Here is a 21,116-nt window from a genome sequence, read left to right as displayed (position 1 = left end):
TTGGGGAAGATGAGTTTAGAACTATGGAGGAGAAGAGGTTTTTCTTTAAAGGATTACACATTTTCTTTTTAAATGTGGGTTATTATCTAAGAGTGGGCCAGGAAATCATTCTAATCTAGTTTCTAATATAGCGGGTTACCACCAGCAATCTTTCATAGAGTGGGATAAAATAGAACTGGAATGAAATAGAAAGCATTGGGATGCATTGCATGTAATGTAATTATTTGATGAAACAGATTACCGGAGATGTTCTCCGTTTCTGATTCCATAGGTCTGGGGTGGACACAGATGGTTCCACTTCCAAAGTATGGGTGTGAGAGAGAGGGAGAGAACAGGGTCGTAATATAAAACTGTTTCTTTCTGTAGGTCTCTGTCAAAAAAGGTTTGAGAAATGTTGCTCTGTTAAATGAGTCAGATCTAAGAGACACATATTTATGATTTCACACAAAGTACTCTGGCATTACCTCAGAAGATCTTAAAATTCTTATCAGGCAGGTAGGAACAGGTGATATTGGCATCACGGCGTACAGGGTACTGAGGCATCCAAACACTGGTCTAAGTACCACACTTTGCTTGAGCAGCACATGTGGCTGTGCACAGGTACGCAGGCAGGCTGTAATTGACTCAAAACCAGAGACCATGTTCAAAACTGTTACGTTGTCGTCATTTCTTCACTAATTGAGTGGTTTCTGAGCAAATGCACATCAGCGGTCTGCGATGGATTGTCCTAAGAGTCATCCAAAAAGTCCTGATTTTTTTTAAATCTGCGAACAACGAGTTACGTTGATTCCTGCTGCTTTTAAACTGTAACTGCGCCATGGAGGTGGTCATAGTCCCAAGTAAGCAACAACAACAAAGGGCTGAAAGTGATTCATAAACGCAGGACAGACACTAGACATCATCTCACCATCCCAAAGGAAATAGTAAGTCTAGACGACACTTCTCAATGGTTGATACAATTATTCAGGAAAGCAGGCATCAGGCAGGCGCCACACAGGCTCTGGTAGTCTCAGTGCTACTCTACTCATGCTGGGTCAGAGGTCTTGCGAGCCTCATGATTGATGCAGCAGGAAAGCACAGCATGATCAGTGGAAAAAAAAAAAAAAGATTGAACCTGACTATAATCAAGGTTCTAAATCTAATTGCCAGCTGATTGGAAATATGAAGGCTAATTAGAGATAAATGGCAACAAGAGGTGGCAATCAGCCAAATCTCCTACCAACCACTGTTGTTGACTAGCCCACATCAAGATCCTGGAGGGCTTGTTAAAGCAAACGGCTAAGTTGCATTCCTGGAGTTTCTGCCTCGGGATGGATGGGGCCTGGGAACAGAATTAGCATTGCTACCGCGTTCCCAGGGGTTGCTGAAGCCACTTGTCCAGGGCCCGCACTTTGAAAAACCGGTCTATGGGACAAATAACCTGCTACTCAACCAACCAATGACCTGCCTGAGAGAGGGCAGCTATTACAGAATTAGATAAATTTAAAAGGCATGCAAACCCAATGCAATATATGGGCTGTATTCAGATCTCGATTTTCAAAACCCGCGACTACAAAAAGGTTTTGAAACAACTGAGGAAATCTAAATATGGGCTGGAGGAGGCATTAATAAATTATACTTCATTCTTTGGAGGATAATAACAGCACCATGATGACATTTAAAACTTTCTGCAAGTTAAAAATACATGCTGAAGGTTTTTTGTTTTGTTTTCGTTTGATAAAATGATGGGATTGCCAAAGATGGATAAAACAAGATTATCAAAGTGTTGGTAATGATTGAACCTTGAAATAGGTTTGTGGGCTCATCTTGTTGGTCTCTCTACTTTGGGGGATGTGTCAAAGTCTTCATAAGGTTTATTTGTAAATGACTGGTGCCTGCACTGTACTTCTTCACATTATAGAGAATTACATTTTTCTCATCTGGAGATCAGTCTTTCAGTGGCCTCAACACTTCAAAAAATAAAAATCTGACACTCCAAAATAAAGATAAATTAGCTTTATGCTCCAGAAGTAGCTGTAATGAAACTATACCAAAGTCACCAATAATCTGTCTTCTTCAAATGTCATTCAGACTCACTTTAATATACAGTTCTATAAAAGGTTGGTTGGTACAGTTTCTCATTCCCCATTAGATCGAGTAAAGGAAGTCTGCTGGAAATGGGTATTGTGACAGCTGGAAAAATGACAGCTCGCAGCCTGACATTTACAGAATAAAAATGTATAAAAGAATTTGATCAACGTAGTACACAGTGATAGGTTATTGACTGGTTCATCAATTAAAATGTAGCCTTGACTGAGCATTTATGCTTATGATCAGTTACCCTTCTAATTCCCTTAAATTAATACTCTTAATCCACATGGCAACCCATGGAGATTGGCACTGTTGTCATCTACAGTTTACAGATAAAGAAACTGGAGCACAGAGAGGCTAAGTAACTTCCCTGAGGTCACACAGCAGGAGACTGTGTTCTTAACCACTCTCAGTACCACCTCATCAATAAAAGTTAAATTGCACCCATTGTCTTCTGTTTAAGATCTACATCAAGGTGAAATAAAAGTATAAAATACAGCTAAGACTTTTTTTTTTCCTATTGAAATTTATTTTAAAGAGTTTTTAAGATGCCTAAGGGATAAACTAGCCATTTGGAAGTCTCCCTGAAGAAAGCATGATACGGTAGAAAGATTACGGACTTGCATTAGGAAGACGTGGGCTCAGAGTTGAACTGCATCTTTAACCAGCTGTGGGACCTTAGGCAAGTTACTTGACCTTTCTGGTTTTCCAGTTTCTCAGCTTCAACATGGAAGAATTCACAGTGGTTTTACAAGGATCAGATGAGTTAATGGCTTGTGATTGGTTCGTATTTCTCCCTCTCATGTGGAAGAGCTAGTGGTGCTGGATGAATCAGTTACTGTGCAATTGGCACAATCACTGACATTACTGGAAGACGAACCCTAGAATGAGTCTAAGAAACTGCCCTGACTCGAGAATTCAAACAAGTTAGCAGCGATGAGAGGAATGGTGGAGGGTCCCTTCAAAAATGGTTACATTGAAAAGCCTCCAGATATTTCTCATCCAGGAAGGGTAAAACCAGACGTAGGAGTTTGGTCCCAGGGAAAAAGGCCATCATGGAAGGGAGGGGTGGGTCTAAGTACAGCCCACGTCCTAAGATTGGGAAAGGAGAAAAGAGGGTGGTCAGAGCAAATGGAGCTGTGGACAGCTAAGAACTCAGGATGGCAGGAGCTTAGGCATCTGCAGTGACCACAGACAGCAAGACTGGCATCTGTGAGGAATGGGAGGAGAGAGGGACACCTGCTCTTTAACACCTGCTTTGACATCAGTCACCAGTACCCTTGGCATGAAGGTCTTCAGGCATCGGCTCTAGCATTATGGTCCATGGTGGGTACTGGCTGCCGTAGCAGTGTTGATTAGGCCCCCACAACCCAGCTGTTGCTCTTTCCCACTGCTTCTGGAGACACTGGAAGGCTTTGCAAAGGCAAAACGGCAGAGTAGCATGACCACTAAACCCCAGGGCAAATCTGAAATCCCCCCTGCCTGAGTCTCCCAGAACTCTTGTGGAGGAACTCAGAGGATTCTCAGCTCCATGGAGGGGTAGATGGAAAGCCAGGTCAATCCTATTTTGTGGCAATAATTTTGATTCTAGTTTATCATCAGTTGCTAGAGCCTAGGAAATATGGATGGCCATAAATAATTCCATGTTTAACTCCATATTTTCCATCAGGAAAGAAAGAGGATAATATTCAAATATGCATTCCTTGTACTGAAAAACCACTTAAATGCATTTGAAAATACCGGGTCAACAAAAAGGGAATACTGGCTCAATTTACTACCATCTAAGAGGAGAGATTATTATGCAAGATATTAGGAGAACCTCGAAATGTAAAACACCAGTTACGAATTAGGCAAATACTGAGGGGGACACTTGTAAGTCGCCATAGACCTTCATGAGCCCAGGCCTTATTTATTAATGGGTACCCGTTAATAATGCTGCCATTTAGACAGTTAACACTCCAGCCAGCTTTCCTTCTGTCCAGCCCTCGGGCCCATGGTGCAGATGCCAGGCTTCCTTCTAGGCCTCTCTTCTCTAACCCCAGTTCAAAAGAAGAAACTTTGCTTGGAACTGTGGACCAGAGGCATGCATCGGCAATTCAGCTCTTTTGGGAAGGCTTTCAAAGCGGTGCTGAAAAGCCTCACAGGATCTGCACACGGATGGGCAGTTCTGAAAGAACCTTAGACACACTGACCGGGGCTGACCCTTGCAGGGCAGCAGGAAGAGAAGGGAGAGCCCCCTGTGGACGAGGCGTTGTGCGATGTATCCAAGCCGGGATACAGACCCAGCCAGCTGGACAATGGCTGCAAGAACCAGGCTCCACAGGCACTAAAACATGACTGGACTCCATTCATTCATCTATCTATGTAACTATATTTAGAGAGGGCAGAGGCAAGTGCAAGCAGGGGAGGGGCAGAGAGAGAGGGAGACCAAGGATCCCAAGCAGGTTCTGCTCTGTCAGCACAAAGCCCAACACGGAGCTTCATCCCACAAACCGTGAGATCATGACCTGAGCCAAGATCAAGAATCAGACACTTGACCGACTGAGCCACCCAGGCACCCCTTGAATCCACATTTTTAAGTATGAAGGTAGCAATCTGGTCCGAGTGTGGGACTTTCAATATGTTAAATATAAACGGATGTCATTTCCATGAACATAATGCCCTCAGTATCTACTAACTTAATGGTAGGATATTTAGTATGGTATTATTTGTATTTAAAAAAATGGAAGAGTCTAACTATTCATCAGTAGGAAAAGCCTATTTTTAAAAAGTCACTTGAAAATATGACCAAATGTTGAGTGGCCAAGCTAGGCTGTGGAGGCATTGTTGTTTATTTTGTGTTTTGTGTTTCTCTAGTTTTTAAGTTCTCAGAGTTAGAAAAATAGAAACTCAAGCAGAATTCTGTCCCACACCTTAGGTGAATTGATTTTGATGGGCAATTTGTTTCTGTTTTCTTGTTTACACAATCACTGGTATATTTAATATATCTTCTAGAATAAAACCAAAATAGAAGCTAAAAATTGCTGAACATCTTAGTAAACAAATCTTTATGCAGAGTAGAATGGATTTCCAAAAGTAGAGTCTTCTACCTACTGCCAGATTACATTCTCAGCAGGGTTATACCCATTTGTACTGGTTCTCTGTGTCAGAGTGCCTGTTTCCTTCTGCCTCGGCACTATTAGGTATTAGTTTGATTAGCAAAAAGCCTTAATCATGTGTGTTTGCGTTTACAGTTCTGTGATCATTAATGAAGCTAGAGTTGAGCACTGTTCTCTCTCATGCTCACTGGCCCTTGCTTTTCTGCCTCTATGAATTACCAGTTCATGTCCTTCATGCATTTTCCCATGGCTTTATGAGAACTCTGTATGAATGTTTTCAGCAGCATCATTCCCTTCCCTCTGGACTTCTGTGATGCTGTTCCACTCTTCCTCCTCCTGCCCTGTGCCCACACTCAAACGTGGTGGTCCTCAGCCCTGTTCTCTTTCCACTCTGTAATTCGCCCTTAAAGTACCTAGTTCGTACAGATAGCAGAGTGCTCTCTTTAAAAGCTCAAAGGAGCAAGGACCATGAGCGCCTACGTGTCACCAATGGTCTCAGCTTGCCTGGGACTTTCACTTCTCAAACTGGGACAGTCATGAGCAAACCGAAATGGTTGGTCACCCTGCAAGTTAGATGCTCAATATTTGCTGAATGAATACATGATGACTTCCAGGACTACTTTTCCAGCCAGATTAGTTCTGGGACTTACAGATCCTTATTTGTGACTGCTTCATGGACAGCACCACTGAAATAACAGCATCTCATTTCTGTGTCCAGAACGCTCTCCCCACTCCTTTTTACCCCCCCCCCCCCACCAAACACCCTGGCTCTTTTGTATCCACTTTTTCAATGAATTACTCCTTTAGCATTTTAGAATTTCAGTAATCCTTACACAGTTCTTAGTTCTCAGTTTTGTGAGGCAACGGGCCACAGTTAGGGTTACGATCTGTACTTTGAAACTGATGCAAATTAACCACCAGCTCCAGGATGGTTGTGTTTCCTGTGGTTCTATTACCCAATCCTTTCACACTTACACTTGCTTCCCTTGCTTGGGTGTTTCTAAAGAGCAAGAGTTGTGTCCAGTATTTTCTAGGTAATGGAACTTCCTACACACAGAAGCACATCATAATAAGTAAAAGGTAGCAGAATTATTATTGATATGTTATTATTAATGAGTTCAGCAGTGGGTTTCAGTATGTAAATAGCCATAGTTAAACCATAAAAGAAAAAAGGTAAAATTATAATTTGATTATGAGCTGAGACTCTCAAACTAGATGGAAGCATTAACTTAGTTATTCTGTTGCATACTTTATGTAATTGGTAAGTCATTTAATCTATGAATTTACCCCCTCAGGACATTTAGTGATGAATTGCCAGAAATACCAGATCTTACACTGACAAAATCTGCTTCGTTTTGTTAATTAGGTTTGTATTAATCAGCTCGGGCTAGCATAACAAAATACCATAGAATGGGAGGCTTCAGAAAAAATAAGATAAAAACAGAGAGGGAGGCAAACCACAAGACTCTTCAATACAGAGAACTGACGGTTGCTGGAGGGGTGTTGGGTGGGGGGGGATGGGCTAGATGGGTAATGGGTGTTAAGGAGGGCACTTTTGTGATGAGCGCTGGGTGTTATATGTAAGTGATGACTCACTCAACTCTACTCCTAAAACCATTATTACACTATATGTTAACTAAGTTGCATTTAAATAAAATTTTTTTAAAAAGGAAAAAAAGACAGGTCTTTTCTCACAGTTCTGGAGTTTACAAGTCCAAGTTCAGGGTGCCAAGATGGTCAGATTCTGTTGAAACCGCTTCCTGGCTCAAAGACAGCTTCCTTCTGGCTGTGTCCCTGTAAGGCAAAGAGAATGCTTTGTGTCTCTTCCTCTCTTATAAGGGCACCGGTTCCGTTGGAACAAAACTCCACCCTGATGACCTTATTCAACCTTAATCACCTCCTTAAGGCCCTACCTGAATCACATGGGGGAGTTAGGGCTTCAACATATGAATTTCAGCGGACACAGTTCAGTCCAAAGCAATGCTGGACTTCTTTGGTAGAATGATTGAATCTAAGTAACTCTCAATTCCTCCAAACATGGTTAGGAACACACTGATGACACAAACTGCTCCATTTTTTTAGAACTTATTTGACGTGAGGGTTGTCAGCTGTCCCTAAAGCACTGCTTGAATTCTCCACAAAGGTTAACTCCGTGCATCTGTGTACTCTGACTAGCTAATATGGTGAACCCCGCATAGTTTACTGAAACCTCTTTTCCTCCCCTTCTCAAGAACAGAGGAGTTTGTCCTTACCAGACTACGTATTTTCTTTTTTTCAATTCTTTTAATGTTTATTTTTGAGATTGGGGAGGGCAGAGAGAGAGGGAAACACAGGATCTGAAGCGGGCTCTGCACTGACAGCAGTGAGCCGATGCGGAGTTTGAACTTGCAAACAGTGAGATCATGACCTGAGCTGAAGTCAGATGCTTAACCGACTGAACCACCCAGGTGCCCCAGGGCTATATATTTTCTTACCATCTTACACCTATAAGAAACTAGCTACCCACTCTTTTCCTCCTTGCTATCTTCTGTTTTCCTTTTTGCAATCAAGAGGTATTTTATTCCTTTATCTACCTATCCAGTAGTACTTCTCAGGATTTATTCCCGTTACGTGTATGTTTGAGTGTATTGCGTACGTATGTTTCTCTATAAACTACGAGTAAAGTAGTGGTGCCTTATATATATTGCTAAGTGTGCCAAGCATTCTGTGAAATGTAAAGCATTTCATCTGTAGTAGCCGTTTGATTCTCACAATAAACCAGAGTGGATGTGCTGCTAGACAAATACTCAAAGCCTCAAGTATTATCTCCGTTTACAGATGTGAAAGCTGAGACTCAGAGAAAGAAGGTCATTCTTAACATCTGCCTTTCCTAATTTCAAAATATTCTTTATTGACATGCAGGTTATTTGTGTGCAAGAGTGTATCTTTTTGTCGGTCGTATTTCAGAAATTCATTTTTGTGGTATGTGAAACACGGGCTCACTATGTACAAATGGTGGGAGGTGGATAGATCCTTTTGCCCATAGACAGATGCCAGTAAATGTCTAATGAGAATATACTGTTAATTCCAACATGGGTATCTGGATAATTGAGTGCTTTATGTGCTAAACATATCTGCTAACATCCACTTTTGGCAACCCCGTATGCAAGAGTGCATCTTTAATGACCAAGAGAAGCCCAGTTTTCTGAAGATATTACCTTTCTGTCTTTTGGCGCCAAAAGATAAACCTTTCTTGCAGATCTTATCCAGATCGTCTTTAGTGTGGACATAATTTAATTCTAACAGATAAGTTAGAAGTCTCACAATCTGCCGTCGGCAAGCTGGAGACCCAGCACTACCGCTGATGGAAGTCCCAGGCAGAGGGCGGAAGACCAATGTCCCCGCTCAGATAGGCAGGGAGAGTAAATTCTCTCCTCCTCCACCTTTTTGTTTTATTCAGTCTGCTGATTCGAATGCTGATCTCATCCAGAAATACCCTTAAGGACACACCCAGAAATAACATTTGGTCAAACACCTGGGCACCTCACGGTCCAGTCAAGTTGACACATAAAATTAACCGTCACATTCTCTTCTCTGCATTTACTCTTGCCTCTTATGACATATGAAATGTCATGTTTGAGTAATTTGAGTTGCAATTCACTTCTAAATAAAGTACTTTATATTACGTTTATGTTAAAAAATGTAAAAGTCAGTTGTAAAGTTGCCTGTTGACTTCAAAAAACATTGAGAAAATACTATTAAGTATGGAAAGCAGGTACTGACCCTTTGGTTTTGGGGCCCCACTCAACAGCAGAGCTCTCTGAAGGTTGACTATGAGCTCCTGGGAATACATCGCGACCGTGCTTGTCCCTCTACCCAACAATACATCCGATAAAAAGAATACCAACAGCCAGGGCCATAACACTGAACATGCTGCCGTCCTTGTGAACAGTGCCCCCTGGGGGTGTGCTGCACAGACTGCGTGGCCGTGGATGGTGGCCCTGCCAAGGGCACTGGCCGGAAGAGCCATCACGGGCAAATAAGCCACTGGAAGGCACTGTTAGGAGGGAGCATAGCACAGTAACCCGATGAAGTAGAAAGACTGAAAAGCCCCATGTTCGACTGCCGGTACTTGAACGTCTTCTTAGAGAGGTAGTCATGGGCAAGCCAGTGGAGGTCTGTGAGATGGGGTTTTCTTCTGCGATTCTACCTACCTCACAGAATCCTGAGGGGAAGTTGTGTATATGAATGTGGGTTTTATTTTAAGAAATAAAAGGGAATCTTACAGAAGGAAGGAAGAGTTGCACCTGCCTTACATTAGTGACTGGGTTAGTCACAGGGCATTTATGGAGTATTGCTTCCGCCTGTGATAGCGCCAGTGTGGGGAAGATCTCTCCTTTCCCTTCCAGTTGCCCCCATGAGTTTTGGCTCATAAATAGCAGCCCAGAGCAGTCGTCCACCTGCCTACAAGGCATCTCACCCATAACCCCAAAAAGACTGCCTTCACATGCTTTTCCTGGCACCCCACAGAGTAAAAGACACACTGAGCTTACTGACACCTTTACCAATATTTCAATCCCTCTGTTCTTTCCATTACAATATAAGCTGCATACCATCAGACTCCGAGCCCAAGGATTCTCAGTTGCAAGCCCAGGAGAACCAAGTGCACCTGAAGAGCAGAGGGAGGTGGGGGTGGGGATCAGTGTTTGCCCAGTAGAAAAGAAACATCAACGAAAAGGAAAGAAAATATTCTAAGCCTTTAAACGCAATGGGATTAGATGTATCTATATCAGCGTATAAAGAAAGGGAGCTACAAAAAGTAGAGTCCTTTTACATTCAAGTTCCTGGTTGCAAAGAACTGAAAAATTCAGAAAACATTCCTTTTTTCACTTGAGGTGAAATTCACAGAACATAAAATTAACCACTTTAATGTGAACGATTCAGTGGAACGATTTAGTACATTTACAGTGTTGTGCAGCCATCACCTCTATCTAGTTCTAAAGCATCTGTCTTGAAGTATTTCTTATGCTAGGATTTTACATGCAGAAACTACCTTGAAAATAGTAGAAGATTATCTTAGGCTGTTCAGACAAATGAACTTAACTCCCAGATTCTATTTGACAATTCAACTGGATTGTTTCCACCTACCTATCTTCAGTGTTGAAGAATGGGCAATTTAAATGTATTCACATTTGATTAGGGGGTGGGAGAGGTGATTATGGTGATTCTGCAGACAGGAGAAATTCCATAGATTTATGTTCATATGTATATTGACAGTGTGTTAAGCAATTCAATAAAAGGTTAAAAATTATTTCAGACATAATGCGTTTCTTCCATACAGGGTCACACAGGTAGATTGATCTATATAGTGTAGTTAAAAAAAATGGACCTCAATGCAAAACCCAATGTAGTCCCTCAACTTGCCACCAAATTTCTCCCACACATGGGCAAATTTGATTTAACTAAGCAAAAAATGAGCTTTTGAGCACTGGGGCCAGAAGGATATGGACGGGTTAGTGAATATTCTATTGCCGGTGGACTCTTGCTCATAGTTTCTGAAGTCATTCATGGATACTGCCTGTGACTACAGAGCTAAGGAATCATCGGATTAGAAAACCAAGATGGACTCCATCTTGCCACCTCAAATCTGACTGCTAGCCTCCTAAGTATGGTCCTGTATCTCTACCCCCACTCTGAGCCATCAACCATATGTACTGGACTTTGCAACCAGATTAACCGACTCTAAATTGATTGTGTCCATCCCTGGTAGATATAGGCATGCTTTGTGAGTTACCTTGAAACTATAGCCACATAGAACCCCATAAAGTCTTCCTGAAAAATGTGGTGGCAAAATTCTCTTTTGCTATTTCTCTTTTTGCTATTTCTGAAATAGCAAGATAAGACTAAGACAGAATCCTGTCCTGGACTCCTGAAAAGTAACTGCTTCATGATTTATGAGCATTCCACCTAAAGGAAGAATCAATAGAAGGAAAAGACTTAGGGAGAACAATCCAATAAGAAACTCTAAGCCTGTAGCACATCATTACTTTTCTGAAGTTCTGTATTACCACTTTATATATAGTAGGTGCTCGATATACATTTGCTATTTGAATTGGATGAGGATATTTTTTCTTCTTCAGTATCTCTCCTCTAAAAAACATTTTGCCTTACTATATCGATCCAATAATTGTAGTATTTGGTGCCAGCTGTTCCACTCAAATAATTATTTTTGAATAGCCTTCGATTTTTCTGTTGACCTGCCGTGTTCCCCATCCTGCCCCTTCAGTGCTTGCTAACCATTACTCATATGCATTGCCCATAGAAGTGGTTCTCAAATTCTAGATTCATTTGCGATCTCATTTGAAAATGCATATTCCTGGGCTGCCAACCACAGTGTTCTTCAGGTCTGAGAAGTGATCTTGAAACGTACGTTTTAACAAGCACCCTGAGTGATCCAGGTGTGGGTAATCCATGGCACACATTTTAGAAACCGATCCATAGATGTGACCCGGCCCTAGGCTCTGGAACCAGCCTTAGTTAGGGCAGAAAGACAAAGAGCCAGGAGTTAGTTCATGGCTAGTGCAGTGATGATGGTCCTGTGCTAGGACACCATCTTGCTTTGCTAAGCCTCTTTCTGACTCCATATCCCAGATCCAGCCAGTCCTGCCCTGGACCTTGATAGCTGGGTCCATGGTATTCTTGGACTTCATCGACCGCTAGCTGGAGAAGTGTCAATTAACCCCATATTTAATTTTCTGGCTGTCCTCCATATCCTCCACCCATGGCCAGACTCCACTGAATGCCTTTTTGGATTCCTCCAGTGGCTACTGCTTAGAAGTCTGCGTATTCCCTATCTTGCCCATATGGGTTTTCTAGGTAGCTCATCCCAGCACTAAAACCTCACTCCTCATGACAGAGAGCCCTGACTAAAGATGTTGACTACCCTTATCCAGACTAGCCAACAGGAATAGGATAATCCTCAGGCTGGTTAGCCTTAAAAATGTCATCTCCTTCTGTATCTGTGGCAGAACGAGAAGTCATACCTGCTCATTTATCGAAGTTTAACATCACGGATTTTAGAAGAGGAACGCTGAAAGTGAGAATAAAATGATGGTTGCCAGAGGGGAGGGAGGCGAGGGGGTAGATGAAATGGGTGAAGGGGATTGAGACGTACAAGCTACCAGGTATAAAATAAATAAGATACGGGGATATAATGTACAACATAGGGAACACAGTCAATAATATTCTAACAACTTTGTATGGTAGCAGATGGTAACCAGACTTATTGTGGTGACCATTTGTAATGTGTACAAATATTGAATCACTATGCTGTACAGCCGAAACTACTGCAACATTGTATGTCAATTATTCCTTCACAAAATAGAAAGTGAGAAGCAACTCAAAATAACATTATTTTTGTTGCCTACAGCCTGTTGTCAAGAATAGCCCAAAACAAATGCAGATTATAATGAAAGTGTTCCCACGTGGCCTTCAAGCTGATACAGTGAGTCGAAGTTAGAACACCCTTATGTCAACAGAACCCTCCAAAGATCCTTGTTTACCATGCTAAAATAATAAAGTGGTGGTGTCCCTCCATTCAAGGCCCTTCCAAAGGACCTTTATGCAGCCAAAGAGGATGAGCGGGTTGTATCTTCCTCCTCTCTGGCCTTTGAGGCTAGTACTGAGAAAACCTGAGCTTGAAAAGGCGAGTTCAGTTAGCCACAATCAGCTTGAGTAAGCCAATTAGATGAGACAGATTATATCCCAAGGAGACAGGGCATGGCCCAACCAGGAATGCGGGTAGACAGGAATTATTAAAAGATCACAGGCTGAAACGAAGGTTGCAGACAAGGCTGGTACCTTCCCAAATTGTTAGTCCCCCTGTTAAGAGCTGAAATATTACCTCTGAACACAAGAAGAAGCTTCAGCTGAGAAGAGAGCAAAGTCTAAAGATTTCTTTCTCTACCTTGGTTCATTCATTTATTCAATAAATAGGGTTTTAAAAATACATATGTTTTCTATGTGCTAGGAAGCAACACCTCGGGCCTCAGTCCTTATGGGGCTTACCATCTTGTAACAGAGTTTAGGTTAGGAATTTAGTTGGGACTTTGATTTACCAGGACTTTAATTCTCTCACCTGCCTGTATGAGATGACACTCTGGATACTGCAGTGATAAGCAGTAGAGGTAGTTCAGAAGTGGACCAAGGTCAGAGGCCAAACCACAATTCACATTCCAATGGGTAAACGAGGCTTGAAGTTTAGGGTTAAGGTACTAGTCAACAGGAGGAAAGGATGAAGGTGCCCACGGATTAATGAGAAATCCTTCCAGGGATTCTATAAAGCAGACACACTTGTCTTGGATAGCATAGATTTGTCGTGGAGTTTCATTATGTTCCTTCCTTGTTGCTACTAGATAAGACTGAAAAGTAATGGGAACACCAGATGCTAGAGAAGCTAACATTTTTACTAGCTTAAGCCAGTGGTTCATGCACCTGGAGGGCCTGCGAAAACACAGACTGCTCGGCCCTGCCCCCAGAGTTTCTGACGAGTAGGTCTGGGATGGGACGTGAGAATTTGCAGGCCTAGTCAGTCCCCAGGTGTTGCCAAGGCTACTTGTCTGAGGACCACACTGCAAGAATCGCAAGCTTAAGCAGACATTTAGAGGAGCTTGGAAGTATGGTTCCACAAGGCAGGATAGACCGCATCACTAGGTTTAAGAACTTTTTAAAATTTTTTTAATGTTTATTATTCATTTTTGAGAGACAGAGAGAGAGAGAGAGCGCGCACGAGAAGGGGAGAGGCAGAGAGAGAGAGAGAGAGGGAGTGACAGAATTTGAAGCAGGCTCCAGGCTCTGAGCTGTCAGCATAGAGCACAACACAGGACTCGAACTCATGAACTGCGAGATCATGACCTGAGCCGGAGTCGGACGTTCAACCGACTGAGGCCCTTCCAAAGGACCCAGGCGCCTCAAGAATTTTTAATCCTTGTTGTTTTTCTCATTACAAAGTAATAATGTGTACACAAATTCTTAATAAAAAAGCAGTAAATTCAGGGGTGCCTGGATGGCTCAGTTGGTGGAGCATGCAACTCTTGATCTCAAGGTTGTGAGTTCGAGCCCCATGTTGGGTGTAGAGATCACTACAAAATATAAATAAACTTTTAAAAAAAAAAACAGGAAGTTCATAAAACAATCTAAGTAAATTTAAAGCCACCCAAAGATAATAATTGATAATACTTCTGTGCATTCTTATAAAACCTTTCTTACATGTATATGTATGTTTGTATATACATATACACAATCTTCTCTTGTATATATATGTAATATATATATATATAACATTAGAATCATCTTATACATACTGTTTTGTAACTTCCCTTTTCACTTAATAATATATTATAAACATCTTCTACAATTCAGCAATTGCACTACTAGGTATTTACCCAAAGGATACAAAAGTACTGATTCGAAGGGATATATGCATCCCAACGTTTATAGCAGCACCATCAAAAATAGCCAAATTATGGAAGAGCCCAAGTGTCCACCGACCGATGAATGGATAAAGAATACGTGGTACATATATACAATGGAATATTGCTCAGTCATAAAAAAGAATGAAATCTTCCCGTTTGCAATGATGTGGATGGAGCTAGAAAGTATTATGCTAAGTGAAATAAGTCAGTCAGAGAAAGACAAATACCATATGATTTCACTCAAAAGTGGAACTGAAGAAACAAAACAGATGAACATAGGGGGAAAAAGAAAAAAGAGAGGCATATCAGAAAACAGACTCTTAACTGTAGAGAACAAACCGGGGGTTATTGGAGGGGAGGGGGGATGGGGGGGATGCATTAAATGGGTGATGGGCATTAAGGAGGGCTCTTGTGATAAGCACTGGGTGTTATGTAAGTGATGAATCACTAAATTCTACACATGAAACTAACATTACCCTGTATGTTAACTAACTGGAATTTAAACAAAAACTTGAAAAAGAAAAAATAATCTTTTTACATCAATACAGTTCTGGAATATGACTTGCTGCATCCTTTGAACAGAGGTCCCAGAGTTTATTTAAATGTTCCCATGGGCAGGACACTTAGGTTGTTATGCCAATTCTTTCCTTTTAAAACAGTATCAGCATAAATATTCTGGGAAGTCTTTATATGTACAACCTTAATTATCTCCTAAAGACAATTTTGCAGAAGAAAAATTGCCAAGATGAAAGTTATATAGATTTTTAAGGCTTTTAATATATTCTGCCTGAATCAAATATTTCAGTGAAATATTGTATCAATTTATACCCCCGTCAAGGCTATGTGGGTATCTTCTCACACCTTTTTTTTTTAATGTTTATTATTTATTTTTGAGAGAGAGATACAGAGTGAAAGCAGGGAAGGGCAGAGAGAGAGACATAGAATCTGAAGCAGGCTCCAAGCTCTGAGCTATCAGCACAGAACTCAAAGCAAGCCTCAAACTCATGAACCGAACTGTGAGATCATGACCTGAGCCAAAGTTGAACACTTAACCAACTGAGCCATCCAGGCTCCCCTCATACCTTCACATAACACTGAGCATGTTTTTCTTTGGGAATTTCATAAGGAGAAAATTGTGTCCTGTTTACATTTTGAATTGTTTTTAGTTATACTGGGGTCCACGGTAGCAATGCATTCAATGATTTTCTACTTGCATTTGTAGCTGTGTTAATCTGGGGCTTAGAATCATATACTGTTTACTCTTCACAAGGCAATTTTTTTGTTTGGGAGTTTACATGTTTGATATTTCATAGAGTGCAGCATGTCATTTTTCTTTGTCATGAACAAACAAAAAACGTCAGAATAGAACAACTTTTGCTGTATCATGTAAACTTTGGGAAAATAAATTTGTGACAAAATTCTGTATGTTGAATTTGCCTAATATGATATGCAATCTCAATTCTCAGTATATGAATTTATTATGATTACAATATAAACGATCTGATTTTACTTATTAAATAATCCATGGGGAAAAAAGTATCTGCCGTGATTAAAAGAAAACAACTGATGGAACAATGTACCTGGTGTCTATTATTTATCAAGTAGCTACAGGATGTGGATACGACAGAATGAATTTTCTTGGTGATACACTAACCTGAACTTTTTTGTGGATACACAGGGACTGTTAGGAGAAAAATATGGGAACATCCGAATCCCCGGAGAAGTCGAAGCCTCGGAGTTTGAAATGATCTTGGATGCTGCCATAGAGGCGAAGCTGGAGACGAAGCTCCTGGAAGAGTGGTACTGTCGCGATGAGAACTCGGTGCCAGCGGCTTATTACCTCAGACCTAAGTCAGAAATGCTGCAAAGCAATAAAAATGCAGTGAGTTATCTTTCTCTCCAAAGTATACATGTGTCCATTACTCTCCACTGTTCATCATCCAGAGATGCTTCCCTCCACAGAAAAGGCACAGTAGACAGAAAATTATTCTGCCCTGGACCCTACATTTCTTTTGAACAACACAATCCAAAGCTAAGAAACTTTCCCATTTTTTTAAGTTTATTTTATTTGAGAGAGAGAGAGAAAGAGAGAATCCCAAGCAGGCTCCATACTGTCAGTGCAGAGCCTGACACAGGGATCGAACCCACAAACTGTGAGCTCATAACCGAGCCGAAAGCAACGGTTGGATGCTTAATGGACTGAGCCACTCAGGCACCCTGAAACTTTCCAAATTTTACTTACCTTTCTTTTTTTGGCCTCTCAGACTTTCCTCCTGGGGTTCTTTCTCAAGTATACCTTCAGAAGTTCCATTAATGGAGGTCTCTTAGTGATAAACTCTGTTCATCTGAAAATATTTTTATTTTTCCCATTTTGCCATAATGTGCCTATGTTATTCTGAATGATATATGTCATACATCCTCTATGTGTGAATTTATGTATTGTATCTGTTCTGGAACATTCTCAGCTATCATCTTATCAAATAATGTTTTTCCTCTATTTCCTCTGTTCTTTCTGTTTTACTCCATAATTGGATTTACACTGGACCACTTCAGTCTAGCTTCCATGTCTCTTGATTCTCTTTTATATTATCAATTCCCTTAGCTCTCCATGCTGCTTTCCAGGTTATTTTAGGTCTTTTCCAACTCAGTAATTTTTTTCTTCAGCTGTGTCCACTCTGTTCATGCATAAAATTTTCAAGTTCAACAGTTGTATTTTCGATTTGTGGAAGTTTCTTTGGGGGGGGGGGTCTTTTTAAAGTCTGCCTAGCTATTATAGTCTCTCATTGATTAACTTGATTGATAGTAACTCATTGATTCAGTAACTGTCCTTAAACATTTCATACGTAACTTATATTCGTGTATATCGTGTAGAATCTTCAAGTGAGGTTGATTCATGATGCAAACAGTTATCACTGTCTCCTCTCCAGTTTGGCTCCTAAATGTATCTACTATGTGTCCCCTGAAACAGAATAAAGGAGGAAGAGAAAATGGATGGGCCTATTCCTTATTAAGGATTCCTAGACAGATTGAAAAGAAGGCATGGTGGTGCCCAGCTGGCTCAGTCAGTAAAGCATGCAACTCTTGATCTCAGGGTCACGAGTTCAAGCCCCGCATTAGGTGTGGGGCCTACGTAATTAAAAAAACACATTGTTTTCAATTTAAAGAAGGCATAGATATCCATCCCTCTTCTGAAGAGAACATCCTTGATATATTTGGTGCTCAGGCATCTCTGAGAGGACGACAGCCCTGGCTTAGCGACAATTCTTCATTCAAGAACCGTATGTATTTGTCATCCTGGTATTTAACATAAAGCATTTTCTCCATGCAATATGAAATCATGTCAGGATCCTTCATTTTCTTCGTCCCCCTCCATGCACTATTCAAAGTAATTATCTGCAAGATTCTTGCTTCTATGGATGGGAGTATTAGGGCATATCCAAGCCATTCCTCAGTTAAATATATATGCCAGGAGGAAATGTAGTTGCTGGTAAATGTAGATATCAAAAGACATAATACCTCAGGAAACCAGGTTTACATAGTGGTTTGGGAGCACTTGCTCATATGTTACTATTTAATTGGCTTTAGATGCTCCTTTGTCATTTGATTTTAAGATCCTCCAGGGGAACTTAAGTTATTCTCTAAACCCCACCCATGCAGGTATTTCTGCATAAATTTTTGTTAAATTAATGAAGGTGTGAATAAGATTATCACCAAGACTCTATAAATGTTACTTGTTTGGTAGGCAGTCCTCCCATTCGATTGCCTAGAGAATCATAAAAACAAACGAAGAAGAAACAACTAAAGACGAATGGAAACATATGAGCACCTCTCTTTTAACTTTCGGTCCTCTTTAGAGGATATTGAAGAGATCAGTTTTTTATGAAATTTGTATCAAAACCCAAGAGACACTTGCTGCCTAACCTGCTAGCAGTGCACCATACCTATGAGTTCCCCTGAGGACTGGCCCACTGGCCTCACCTTGAGCTCAGGGAAAATTTTGTTAAAACCAAGTTCTGCACACCCTGCCGCTGCCTGGCCCACAGCTGCCACCATGCCATGCCCAGCCATGTGCCCTCAGCCACCCTCTAGCACCAGACCCAGATGTGCCTCACCGTCACCACACCCCCCACCCAGCCTCCCATCCCTGGCCACCCTGCGGCACAGCCCCCGACTGCCTTAGCACTTCAAGGATCTGACGTAAGCCCAGGGGCCCAGCACAAATTTTGCTAACACTGACGCCCCATCCCAAGTTCCCTGGCAGGCACACCCCCTCAGAGATGGCCTATCTGGTTTCCACTAACACCACAGAGAGAAAGAACAGCCCACAACAGGCAGAGAGTCAGTACAGATGACTGCACTGAAAGAAAAAGTGACTCAGACACCACAACAGGGCATAAGCAACACACACAGGATACTCTTCTGAAGGTCCAGGTTCTGGTAAACAGGAGACACTGCACTGCAGGGCACTCCAGGACCTCTTCTTGCGGTCACTACTTTCAAGAATAGAAGACACAGGTGACTTGCTTAATACAGAGAAACAGACACAAAGAGACAGACAAAATGAGGAGGCAGAGAAATTTATCCCAAGTGAAAGAAGAGAACAAGGCCACAGCCAGAGATCTAAGTGAAATAGACATAAGTAATCTGACTAATAGAGAATTTAAAGCGATGATCATAAGGATACTCACTGGACTTGAGAGAAGAGTGGAGGACATGAGTGAAACCCATAACACAGAGATAAAGAATAACATAGCAGAGATAAAGGGCTCAATAAACAAAATAAACACACTTGATGGAATGAACAGCAGGCTGGAAGAAACAGAGGAATGAAATAGTGACCTAGATGACAGAGCAATGGAAAGTAATCAAGCTGAACAAAAGAAAGAAAAAAAGAATTATGCAAAACAAGAAGAGACTTAGGGAACTAGTCCCAGAAGAAGAAGAGAGAAAGGGGATAGAAACTTTATTTGCAGAAATAATAGCTGAAAACTCCCCTATTCTGGAGAAGAAAATATATCCAGATCCAGTAGGCACAGAGAACTCCCATCAAAATCAACAAAACCAGACCCACGCCAAGATATATTGTAATTAAATTGATAAAATCTAGTGATAAAAAAAATTTTTTTTAGCAGCAAGACCAAAGAAGTCAGTTACTTACAAGGGAAAACCCATAAGTCTAGCAGGAGGTTTTTCAATAGGAACTTTGCAAGCCAGAAGGGAGTGGCATGATATAGTCAAAGTGCTGAATGGGAAAAACCTGCAGCCAAGAATACTTTATCCAGAAAGGTTATCATTCAGAATGAGAGAAGAGACAATTTCCCAGACAAATAAAAATTAAGGACTTCATAACCACTAACCCAGGTCTGTAAGAAATAGTAAAGGGGTCTCTTTAAGTGGGAAGGAAAGACTAAAAGTGACAGAGCAGTAAAAGTGAATATTTCTGTAAAAAAATCAATCAAGGAATTCACAAAAAAATGGGTATAAAATATAATAATATATACCTAAAACATGGGGAAGAGAAGAGAAAAGAATGTGTTCAAATTTAAATGATGATCAACTTAATATAGACTGCTATATGCAGAAGAGGTTATATACAAACCTAATGGTAATCACAAATCAAAAATTACTAATAAATATGCAAGGAATAAAGAGAAAGGAATCCAAATTGGCAAACATAATAGAAGACAAGAAAGGATCATAGAAAATCTTCAGAAACAACCATAAAACAAGTAATAAAATTGCAATAAATATATACTGTCAGTAATTGCTTTGAATGTAAATGGACTAAATGCTCCAATCAAAAGACATAGAGTGACAGAATGGATAAAAAGACAAGACACATCTGTATGTTGCCTACAAGAGATTCACTTTAGACCTAAATCACCTGCAGACTCAAAGTGAGAGAATGGAGAAATGCTTATCATGCAAACAAATGTCAAAAGAAAGCCAGACTAGCAATACTTACATTGGACAAAACAGACTTTAAAAAAAAGACTGTAACAAGAGTCAAAGGTCACCATGTAATAATAAAGAGGACAATCCAACGAGAAGATATAACAATTGTAAATACTTATGCACCCAACATAGAGGCACCCAAATACACAAAACAGTTAATAACAAACATAAAGGAACTAACAAATAATACAATAATAGTAGGGGACTTTAATAACCCATTTACATCAATAGATCATCTAAACAGAAAATCAAAAAGGAAACAATGGCTTTGAATGGATTTAACAGATATATTAAGAACATCCCATTCTAAAACAGCAGAATACACATGTTTTCAAGTGCACATGGAACATTCTCCAGAATAGATCATATATTAGCCCACAAAACAAACCTCAAAAAATACAAGAAGATCAAAGTCATACCATGCAACTTTTCTGACCACAATGCTATAAAACTAGAAGTCAACCACAAGAAAAAATTTGGAAAGACCACAAATACATGGAGGTTAAATAACATGCTAGTAAATAATGAATGGTTCAGTCAA

At 40.7% G+C, this 21,116-nt stretch overlaps 1 protein-coding gene across 1 annotated transcript in view; it reads left to right on the top strand.

The window, feature by feature from the left end:
* The window catches only part of NWD2 (NACHT and WD repeat domain containing 2), a 183,249-nt gene that overhangs the window by 141,973 nt on the left and 20,160 nt on the right, over positions 1-21,116 (top strand). The window contains exon 4 of the mRNA XM_030314056.1: positions 16,299-16,502. Within this exon, the coding sequence (XP_030169916.1) occupies positions 16,299-16,502 (204 nt within the window). The remainder of the gene's footprint in view (positions 1-16,298; positions 16,503-21,116) is intronic.

This window comes from Lynx canadensis, chromosome B1 (genome assembly GCF_007474595.2).
Source record: "Lynx canadensis isolate LIC74 chromosome B1, mLynCan4.pri.v2, whole genome shotgun sequence".
Lineage (NCBI taxonomy): Eukaryota > Metazoa > Chordata > Mammalia > Carnivora > Felidae > Lynx > Lynx canadensis.
The sequence above is the reverse complement of the archived record's forward strand: the minus strand, read 5'-3'. Positions and strand labels throughout refer to the sequence as shown.